The following is an 11,495-nucleotide window of genomic DNA, read 5'->3' as shown; positions in this document are numbered from 1 at the left end:
TGGCAGCCGATACAGTTTTCTAAAGGCTAGTCAATTGGGTCGTACCTATCCCGAAAATATTAGTTTTGCTCGTCCAATTTCTAGGCCATCTTTGTGAAGATCGATATCATTATTTTAGCGTCCGTAGTACAGCGTAAAACGCACTAGCGTAGCCTTTCCGAATGTTCAATGTTCCGGCCTAGCGCGCTCGCGTTGTCAAAAAAGAATGTTTCTGTTGCAGAAATGAGATAAGACGAAATTTTTCATCTTAAGGCAGGGTGTTTTTCGTCTTAGATTTAAGACAAAATTAAGCAAATTTTTTTGCTTAGATATATTGATAAATCTGACTTAGGCAAAATCAAGGATTTAAGGCAAAGTTAAGACGATTTTTTTGCTAAGCAAGTTTGATAAATCCGGCCCCAGAGATTTCGAAATAAAAGATTTAATTGAATTGCATTAAATTTTATGTCAATGAAAAGTTGTTTGGTAATGGTTCTGTAATGGTATTTCCAGTCATCTTTTAACCAAAGTTCTTTTTAGATTAAATGTAAGTATGTATAATTTCAAACAATTTGAGACTAATTTCGATTTCCTACGACAAGTACTTACAGAGATATTAACATGGCCTGGTATGTGGGTTAAAGGTCAGAAATGGTATTTCTGATCATTTTTGTCTAAAATGCCCCATTAGACCGAATATGAATGCATGCCTTCTGAACATTTAGACCAAAATTGACTTTTGCGACCAGTGGTTGCCGAGATACAAGTACCTATTTGTGTGTGTTCATATAACCCTTGACCCTCCCCTTTTGTAACATTTCTTTTAAATGTGTAACAAATAACAAAAGGTATATTTCGAACAATTTAAGACCAAATGCGACCAGTATAGGATACATACATGCTCTGGGTTGTGGGTCAAAGGTCAGAAATGGCATTTCCGGATATTTAAAAAAATAAAATGTCCCATTAGACTAAATATAATGTATATCTTCTAATCAATTTGAGACCTTGTTGTGATCAGTGGTTGTCTATAGATTTAGGACCTATTAGTGTTTGGTCTTATAACCTTTCACCTAACTTTTGACCTTCGCCACATTTTCAAAAAGCCAAAAAAGATTGTTTGACCACTCTAAACCAATTTCTGAAGTCAAATTCTCTGGACCTGAAAGTGCATACAAAAGTTGATCTAGCTACATGAGTAATTGATATGAAGACGGACTGGATATATTGATTATTGAATTGTTTATGAATTTTATAAAGGCGTTTTTCATGCGGAAACCTAATAAGTAATGCGCGATGAAAGTCGATTTTATAATTGGGGACAATTTCATGTATTATAAACAACGCAATATCTAACATAATTATTGATTATTAAATTCAATAACTAGATCTATAACTTAGTGTCTTAAGCATAATATATAGGTCTAAACAATTCATTTCAGTTTATTTTCACAATGGCAACGGAAATTACAATTTCCCAAGCTGTTTTATGCTTGTGTCTTTTCCCTCTTACAAGTGCCGTGGTAACATGCCCCAATACAGAAACAAATGCTATATATCATGGTCGCAATCACTGGACAATTCCAGATGCTATGACTACTTACAACGATACTGACTCGGCGAGTTGTTCAGTGTTTTGTCGTCAAGACACTAACTGTAAATCGTTCGTGGTTGCTGAAGACACCTGTACATTGTATTCGATCCAGGTGGGCAAGAATACTAGGAAGCTTGTCAAAGATATGAAATCTGTGCATTTCGATGGTCTTCAAGTAACACCCAGAGAACGGGTAAGTCTAGATTGACCGTAAGTTATATTGTTGACCACATGTTGACCAAACATACTTACCAATGCCAAGGAAGTGTAGTAGATTGTGCTTTCTCGATGTAATACTCCCGGTGCGTTTTAAATATTCCCTTTAAGAGAAAGTCTAAAAATAGAGGAAAAAAGGGTTATATAAAATAATAATACATCAATTGTATATGGTTGTTGATGATGAAACAATATTCTATTGTTAAAATGTAGTATTGTAATACATTACATTATTTTCATTAAAAAAAAGTAATACAATGTTGTTTTATGTATGGAAATAAATTGAATTGAACATTATTTACAACCGAGCGGTAACGCTACACATACATTTGTATTTAATTTTATATTCATTAGAGTCATTTTGGAACGTGTTCAGTGGGAAACTTGTGTCAGAATGGAGCAAGTTGCGTTAACGACTGTAGTGATAGAGGTTACAGCTGTATTTGTACTGAGAGGTTCAGAGGCATTAACTGTGAACATGGTAAGTATACTCACAGACAAGAGTGAGATTATCAGTACTGTATCTGGAGATGTATCAGGATACAGAACTGATAATCGAATAGTAGATTACTAGGTTTCCTAGTAAATTTATCATAACAAATATAGCCACACATACACACGTTTTAAAAGCAGTACATAGCACCTCGCAAAATCAGTTGCCTATGGTCCTGGAGCAACCAAAAATGTAGGCTACGTAGGGAAACTCAAATTGCCGAAGTAAAATATTTAAAAAATAAGATTAGGCCTACAATGTTATATTTTTGCATTTTGTGGAATACAACAATATTGAAAGGGCAACCAAATCTCAGGCCCTCATGTCAGGGCAACGAAAACAAGTTTGATTCCATGAGGAGTGTTCGTTATCCTAACATGTGACTCATTTCAGCGCGTCTGATTGGCTACATCCTTGTACCCATGTTATAATAAACAATAAAGATTTCTTTACAATACAGTGTCTGATCGACTCATTATTTAATCACTTACACGACAATAATTTCGATTTACTTTAGGAGTGATGGATAGACTTATTCTACAGTCAACTATTCCGATAGCGAAAATTTACAGTACAAATCATTTTTGGTCTAATGGTAATTTGTACATCGTTGCCGCCAGTAAGTAAGTAAAAATGTACTTGTTTCATTTTAGTTTTTAGTTTTCTCAGATCAATATCAGTGTAAATATAAGATATATTGTTTCCATAAAAATATTTTAAGCCACTTTTTTTTTCGAATACGCTATTTTAATGTCACATAGTGGTAGTTATTCACTTCGACAAAAAATGGATCTACAACAATTATGTACCTAAAGAATAGTAATTTAAACAAAAAATGGCAATTGGTTTTTGGTTAAATTTAGCTGTTATTTTGTCTTTTTATAAATAAAAACCATTACATTTATCGTGTTTTTTTTCTGTGGAAGTGAATAAATTTATTAACTACAAATACCCATATTACCGCACGTCGATTACAAACCAAACTAGCACGTGGAAGCAGTACAAATCGGTGGGATTGTACCGGGATATGGCCATCTGTTATATTTCTGTTGCAAGTGAATTGGACTCTTGGATAATTCTTAATACTTTGTAATGCTACCAAGCCGCAGCGGTCTATCTAATCGCATTGAAATAGTATAAATGTATGTTTGTTTTCAGAGAATCCGGTCTCTATGTTTTTAAATACAACATTCAAACGTCCACATCTGAGCAGATACAGTTCATTACAAACAGTTATATGTGGGAGTCTAATGTATTTACTTTTGATGATGATGTGTATGTCGCATTGGGTCAATTGTATACTACAAACTTAATGTCAGTCTTTCACTTCAACAAAGAAACCGGTAATATATAGGGTTGATAAAGTTAGGTTTGCAGTACACCGTGTGTTTATTGCCTTCATTTTGATGGTTTGAATAAATCATTTAATTTTCCAATTGAGAATTGTGGATCCTGTATGACTCATTACAAAGGCCAACGCGGGAGCAACACATTTGTCCAATCACAGGCGCCTGTTTCCTACATTCGCTTTGATTTGACAGATTTCTGGCTACATGAACGTCCTTGTCTTGCACAATTAGCGCTCAGAAGCATGCCTTATACAGTATACAGGCTAAAACTAGATTAAGAATACATTTGAGAAATACTCGATTCAAATAAATAAGAACAAACTTAAACAGAATACAAATCACCAAAAGCAAACAATTTATTTTACGTGAATTTTTGTAAAACTAAGAACATACATGTTAATATTAACCATGGAAGATTATCACTAAACCATATTTTCAAACTTTTCTTAAAGAACAATTTCATGATCCAAGTACAGTGGTTTGTGGGAAATGCACGTCGTCTTTTCTGCAAGATAGTAGGGGAGACGCGACTTTTTTTGTTGCCCGGTACAGAAATCCTGATAAGACTACGCACTCTAAAATAAGTTCATTCTCAAGACATGGATTTGATAATGAATATCATTTGGTAAATACAACTTTCCTAATGCTTGGTTCCCACTAGGACGTAGCGCAAACGAGTTGACCAATGACAAGTGGCAGCCGAATAAACCCATCGCTTGTGATTGGTCAAATCCCTTACGCGTTACGTCGTTGAGGTACGTCTCTAGTGAGAACCAAGCATTACATAGAAACATCAGTTTTAAAGGTTGGTTCCCACTAGCGACGCAACGTAACCTACACAACGTAAGAAAATGAATTGTTGCTTCGTCGGTTCCCACTTGTGAGTACGCGTCGATACGTCGCTGTGTTACGTTACGTTAAGCGTGGTTCCCACTAGCGACGCAACACAAGGACGTAACGCAACCCAAGTGAATTGATCAATCACAAGCGATGGCTTATTCGCTTGTGATTGCTAACTGTCTATAACTTCGCTTGTCATTGGTTAAAACGCTTGCGTTGCGTTTACGTCCTTGCGTTAAACGTTCTAGTGGGAACCAAGCTTTACGGTCTATTAGTGGGAACCACGCTTTAGGCCTACTATTTTACCTACTATAAGTTAATTTCAGATGGCGATTATACCATTATATATTCGAAGTTGATGAAACGAGCAGTTTTAAAATCATGTAACAATGTATTTTCATTATTCGGTTTACTAAAGGAATTAAACTATCTGAACCAATGGCAAGCAAGCTCATTGGGAGGCCAATTACTCCTCCAATTACTATTTTGAATAGTACACTATTTTATGGAACGCCGTTTACGCAACATTTCGATGATATGAATTTTATGACGCGATATGTGAATGAAATGCATCGATATGAATTATATGGTGCGATATATGAATGAAATGTTTTGAATTGAATGCTTTGAATTGAATATTTTGAATGAAATGTTTTGAATGAAATGTTTTGAATGAAATGTTTTGAATGAAATGTTTTGAATGAAATGTTTTAAATGAAATGTTTTGAATGAAATGTTTTGAATAAAATGTTTTGAATGAAATGTTTTGAATGAAATGTTTTAAATGAAATGTTTTGAATGAAATGTTTTGAATGAAATGTTTGAATTGAATTGAAAAGTCAAACTATTGGTGGCGTATGTCATTCTCGCTCGCGATTATTTTCTCAACCTATTAGGCCTAAGCCTGGGTACCCTCATCTCCTTTCTTCCACGCTGCCTTTACAGAGAATCATAACAGACCTGGGTTCGAAAATATGTATTCCAATGTTTCAGGTCTGTTAGGGAGTCTCTGTAAAGGATTCAAATTGATGACAGCGTTGAAAGGAGATGAGGGTACCCATGCTTAGGCCTATTAAGAGGTTGAAAAAAAATCGCGAGCGGGAATGACATACGCCGCCAATAGTTTGACTTTTCAATTCAATTCAAACATTTCATTCAAAACATTTAATTCAAAACATTTCATTCAAAACATTTCATTCAAAACATTTTATTCAAAACATTCAATTCAAAACATTTCATTCAAAACATTTCATTCAAAACATTCAATTCAAAGCATTCAATTCAAAACATTTCATTCATATATTACGCCATTCAATTCATATCGATGCATTTCATTCACATATCGCGTCATAAAATTCATATCATCGAAATGTTGCGTAAACGGCGTTCCATACTATTTGATGTGCGAGACCAACTGTTAAATTAACTTCCACCCGCAAGAGCTTTGCTTTCTATGTAATCAAGTCTCAACGCTCAAAATTGACTTTTCGGAATTCTACCAAACAGACGATACTTTAATGGGCTTTAGCCTACAAAGACTCTTATCTTCGCTTGTAATGTAAAAAGCAAATTAGTATGCGAAAAAATTCAATTAAGATTAGTTTAAACGTTTTTGTTTTTCTTTTATAAAGACAATTGAAACAAATGGAATATCTGACTCACATATGTTTGAAATGGACGGAAGTAACTATCTAGTTTTACTGCAGTCTGTCAATGACGCTGGAGATCTCAAAGACACATTGATATATCAACAACGTCACGATTACGGTAAGAAACCGACAATAAATCTATTACCTGGTCCAGTTATGTAATCAAATAAAAGCTTGAATAAACAACCATTACACGGGTGGTACTGTTTCATGTCTAGCTTGTCTCTTCACATTGCCACTTATTTCTGAGCACTTAATTTTAATTTTTTTTATTTCAGGACGACCAAAAACAGCATCTGTGTTTGCCATTTTCATTTTAAATGAAGGTAATAATTATTGTCTTTCATGTTAAACTAATAGTAAGCAAAACGTTAGGATTTCAACGAAAAATGTACAATAAATGTAACATGTAAGTATTCGTTGAAATGAAACAAATACAAAAAGTAATCCAATAACAAGATAATGTAGTTGGAAACAAGTTGCTTACGTTCATTAGAAGAATTAGAAAAAAAAGATTTTGCAAAAAAACAAAACAATTAACTAAAAAATCTAAATGTCAAATGCCAGTAAAAATACAACGTAAATATTCATTTGATAATAAACTCATCTTTGATTCAGAATGCTATACTGCTACTGATGGTGTTGATTATCGAGGTATAGTAAGTACCACCACTGGCGGTTACACGTGTCAAAAGTGGACAGACCAAACGCCTCATACACACAGCTTCTCACCAGAAGCAGCGCCTGGTTTCGGTTTAGGAGACCACAACTATTGCCGTAACCCTGATAGTGACACTCAGCCCTGGTGTTTTACAACTTCTGCAGAAATATGGCAATATTGTGATGTTGGAACTCCAGCAACAAGCTGCAGTAGGTTGAATACTTATTTATAATAAAATATTACTGATCTGAAATACCTAAAAAAGGGTATGCGAGGATGGCGGTGACAGATAAATGTTTGTATTATTTTTTTATTTTTTAATAAATAAAAAAAAAATAATAATACAAACATTTATTCTGATAAAGATGATGCATTGGTGTTGATGATGATGATGATGACGACGACAACGATAACTACGGTGGTGATGATATGATGTTGTTAATGTTGATGATGATGATGATGATGATGATGACGACGACAACGGTTATGATTATGATCACGACGGCGGTGATGATATGATGGTGTTAATGATGATGATGATGATGATGATTACGACAACGGTGGTGATGATGATGATGATGACAATGGTGGCGATGATATGATGTTGTTAATGATGATGAGCATGATGATGACGACAACGGTGATGATGATGATGACGACGACGACGGTGTGATGATATGATGTTGTTAATGATGATGAGCATGATGAAGACGACAACGGTGATGATGATGATAACGACGACGACGGTGTGATGATATGATGTTGTTAATGATGATGATGATGACTGACGACAACGGTGATGATGATGATGATGAAGACGATGGTGGTGATATGATGTTGTTGATTATGACGACGACAGTGACGACGACGACGGTGTGATGATATGATGTTGTTAATGATGATGATGATGACTGACGACAACGGTGATGATGATGATGATGAAGACGATGGTGGTGATATGATGTTGTTGATTATGACGACGACGACGACGACAGTGACGACGACGACGACGGTGTGATGATATGATGTTGTTAATGATGATGATGATGACTGACGACAACGGTGATGATGATGATGATGAAGACGATGGTGGTGATATGATGTTGTTGATTATGATGACGACGACGACGACGACGACAGTGACGACGACGACGACGGTGTGATGATATGATGTTGTTAATGATGATGATGATGACTGACGACAACGGTGATGATGATGATGATGAAGACGATGGTGGTGATATGATGTTGTTGATTATGACGACGACGACGACGACAGTGACGACGACGACGACGACGGTGGCGGTGGTGATATGATGTTGATGATAATAATATTATGCTTTAAATATGAAAATATTTTATTTCAAATTGTTGTTCTGTCCTACCACGTAGCAAAACGTAAGTTTTTATGTAAATGTAACATAATTAATGTTGTATAAACAGTTTCGTTTACTTGTTACGGTAACATGGTGCCTTTGTCACAACATACAATAGATGTTATCACTCTTTCCTCATCCAACCTAATGTAGTATGCTATTTATATCGAGAGTAACTGTATATATGTTGCAAAATATTATGTGTTAAAACTGTGATTTCAAACCTAGTCAACACAAGCAAACTTGTTTTGTCTTATATGTGGTTTCGTACCACTTTTATTTCATCATCTTTTAAAATATTGAAATACATTGCACGTAATAAATAATAATCAATATTGTATAGTGCCATTCAATAGAACTAATTATTATTTTTCAACCACTATTTAAAAAAAAAATCATTTTCATAACCGTGAACTAATATATGTTCTACTGTTCAATATTGTTTTCTGGAAACATTCATTTTTTCTATGCATTAACATTGTTTTTATACATATTTTCTAATTTATTTATTGATTGATATTGACATTTCTTAATCATTTGTTTTTTTCTCGTAACTTTCAACTAAGTTTTCAAATAAGATAACTTTTATTACATATTTCTAAAGGGTGGAAACTTGTGTTGAAAGCTGTCTCTGGTGTTAATAGCGTTGAACTGTATGATCTGTGGAGCACATCAGGATCAAGGAATGAAGGAAACCAAGATGCCATGAAGCTTGATGATTCCTTCAGAGACCATTACAAAAGCAGCCTAGTTGACGCCTGGGATAAGGTTTCAAAAGTAAGTTGCACTAGCATTGGCTTAACGGTGGTACAGTATTTCATTCATACAAAACACTGATATGGCAGGATTATTTTAAAATGACGTAATACCGTATTCGCTAGACCAAACTAAAGATATAATATTTCTCTATTTAAGGTAAAGATTGCTTTATATGACAATGGAGAATCTAAATTGTCGCTAATATTCAACGCTATTGGCGCTAGTAAAACTGAATGGTTCACCAAAGAAAGGCTGTTAAATTATCCGTGGAAAGACCTTCGTACTAAAACACCAGCACAGTTTAAAATGGTCTACACAAGGTTAGTTATACACAAGAACAAATCAACACAACAACAACTACCCACAAATTTAACAGAATGAAGGTAATTTAAAATGGCATAGGCCAAATACGTTTATGTTTTTGAAAAATTAGGCTTCAATAAAATGGTCGCATACACCATACATTTAAATTGACCTGACCGATTCGTAATTGTTTTTTTTTTTTTTTATTAAAACCAGATTTATTCTTACAGACCCAATGGCAACAGTTATTTTGCCATATATGACGTCATTGATAATTGCCAAAATGACAAACTATGGATGGGAATATGGACGTTTGAAGGATGTACTTACGAAATGACTGAACCACGACCAATTTTTATGTACTCTGATAAAAACATCTCAATAAAGGCCACGTCAGATGGTAAGCTAATGAAAACAAACTTGAAAAATGTTATGTGCCCATATATGGACATGATGATGTCATATCACTACCATATTTAAGAATAGCACTACCATATATGGGCACATCAAACTTTTTTGACACATAAAGTTTGATAGTGTAGACAGGCTTTAGAAGATACCGTAATATATGTGTTGTGACATAAGAAAATGATGTTGCATTTCAAATATTTAATTGACAGTAATTATAGACTGTTACCTCGATAATGGGGCTGAGAGAGCGCTTTCTAGTTACATTCTGAAGTCGCCTGGTGTAACAGCCTGGGATTGTCTTGAACTATGCCGTGGTTTGGATTACAAATATGCTGGTGTTGACATCTTGAACACCGCATGTTATTGTGGTGACAGTGGTTATGATGCTGGTGGCACAACAAGTTGTTTAGGTCGTACCGAATCCGACGCAACGCTTATGATGAGTACAGGTAAGTTTATATGTATATTATTATTTAAATATTATTTATCGTTTATATGTTATCGTCTTCATATATTGTTCCAATGCTTGTCTTCATTTTTTTGTTTCATTTCCACAAGGCTCTGTTATTTTAGTTATTTTTATTCACCATCACATTCCTCCATCATAATGATTTAGATTTCAAATACTGTCTGGTTTAGCATTAATATTGATCAACCTTTTGCGTTTCAGTGAAGTCTTGGGAATTATATCAAACTATTGCGGATACAAATGACCCGATGCATGCGGACTCCTTTGAATACAACGGAAAGTATTATATAGTTGTACAAAGTACACAAGACAGTGTAGATCGCCCAATGCTAACCCATGTGTATAAATACAGTAAATCAACAGAACTGTTTGAGCCACATCAGTCAATTTATGAGCCATATAAAACATTACATTTTAAACTTGTCGAGGTAATTTCGAGCTTCTTTATTATACTGAATTGACGGAATTCCTATGTTATACTCTCCCAAAGACAAATTGTCATCGTACCATTAAAGCCGATTTTCCACTAGGTAAATCAAAAAACTAAACATTTTTAATACTGTGATTATTTATTTACAGGCTTACAAGCAACTATACCTTATATTGACACCACATACGGACGTTGTCACCGATGCGTTTAGTGGCCTAAAGGCAGAGTTTTATCGGTTTGAAGGAAATTACTTCATAAAACATTTTAAGAAAGACACTTGTAGATCCCACGGATGGGATACTTTTGTCAAGGATAATGAAGTCTATATCATTGAAAACAACAAATATGGAGAAACATGTACGGTTAATGATATTTCAAACGGGAATTTGATGATATACAAATGGACATAAAGATCTGGGCTGGCATTTATGTTGGTTGTAAAATTAAATATCGGCGTTTGTAAAAGGTGAAAACTGCCTTTTTTTTTCTCCAAAAAAATCAAGGCACTTTAATTTATCTTTATGAATGGAATTCGTCGTGTAGATTTAATGATGTATTGTCACCAAATAATGAACAAAATAAAGATGTATAACATCTTTACTTACACTTTACTTTTTTAAACATAAATATTCTAACACCTTAAACCCCACCCCCCTCCCCCCCCCCACACTCTCACATACTCACACAACAAACAAAAATACTAATGATGTCGGTTTATAAAAAGACACAATAAACAGTTATACATTACACTTGGTTTACAAGTTCATAAAAATGCGTTAAAATACTAAATTTCTATTTCGTATATGGTTTGAATTATTTTTGTGTTTTTTTAAATCAAAACCGATCTTTTCAAAACATTCTATTTTCTGCCGTCGTCCAATTTTCATACATTTCAATTTGAATATTGTTTTATTTCCTTTGAGTTCTTGACGTAAATATTTTTAATATATATTGATATGCTTACGT

The 11,495-nt window shown here is 34.3% G+C and overlaps 2 protein-coding genes across 2 annotated transcripts; both read left to right on the top strand.

Annotated features, from left to right (window-relative positions):
* The first annotated feature begins 1,433 nt into the window (after positions 1 to 1,433).
* Positions 1,434 to 6,282, top strand: LOC140043993 (uncharacterized). Its single transcript, XM_072088476.1, has 6 exons — positions 1,434 to 1,766; positions 2,144 to 2,270; positions 2,800 to 2,905; positions 3,441 to 3,625; positions 4,084 to 4,256; positions 6,103 to 6,282. Exons 1-6 carry the CDS (start codon positions 1,434 to 1,436, stop codon positions 6,280 to 6,282), a joined length of 1,104 nt encoding a protein of 367 aa, XP_071944577.1.
* Positions 6,283 to 8,728: 2,446 nt separating this feature from the next.
* Positions 8,729 to 11,434, top strand: LOC140043530 (uncharacterized). Its single transcript, XM_072088054.1, has 6 exons — positions 8,729 to 8,934; positions 9,073 to 9,236; positions 9,450 to 9,619; positions 9,840 to 10,079; positions 10,301 to 10,527; positions 10,679 to 11,434. The coding sequence occupies exons 1-6, from the start codon at positions 8,863 to 8,865 to the stop codon at positions 10,937 to 10,939; spliced, it is 1,134 nt and encodes a 377-aa protein (XP_071944155.1). The 5' UTR covers positions 8,729 to 8,862; the 3' UTR covers positions 10,940 to 11,434.
* Positions 11,435 to 11,495: the final 61 nt, after the last annotated feature.

The sequence above is a fragment of the Antedon mediterranea genome, chromosome 3 (assembly GCF_964355755.1).
Source record: "Antedon mediterranea chromosome 3, ecAntMedi1.1, whole genome shotgun sequence".
NCBI classification, from domain to species: Eukaryota; Metazoa; Echinodermata; class Crinoidea; order Comatulida; family Antedonidae; genus Antedon; species Antedon mediterranea.
The sequence above is the reverse complement of the archived record's forward strand: the minus strand, read 5'-3'. Positions and strand labels throughout refer to the sequence as shown.

Coding starts and splice junctions, on each gene's coding strand:
- LOC140043993 (XM_072088476.1), top strand. CDS start 1,434: ATGGCAACGGAAATTACAATTTCCCAAGCTGTTTTATGCTTGTGTCTT. Junction 1,767..2,143: donor AAGTAACACCCAGAGAACGG/GTAAGTCTAGAT, acceptor TATATTCATTAG/AGTCATTTTGGAACGTGTTC. Junction 4,257..6,102: donor TTGATAATGAATATCATTTG/GTAAATACAACT, acceptor TCTTTTATAAAG/ACAATTGAAACAAATGGAAT.
- LOC140043530 (XM_072088054.1), top strand. CDS start 8,863: ATGAAGCTTGATGATTCCTTCAGAGACCATTACAAAAGCAGCCTAGTT. Junction 9,237..9,449: donor TTTAAAATGGTCTACACAAG/GTTAGTTATACA, acceptor TTATTCTTACAG/ACCCAATGGCAACAGTTATT. Junction 10,528..10,678: donor TACATTTTAAACTTGTCGAG/GTAATTTCGAGC, acceptor ATTTATTTACAG/GCTTACAAGCAACTATACCT.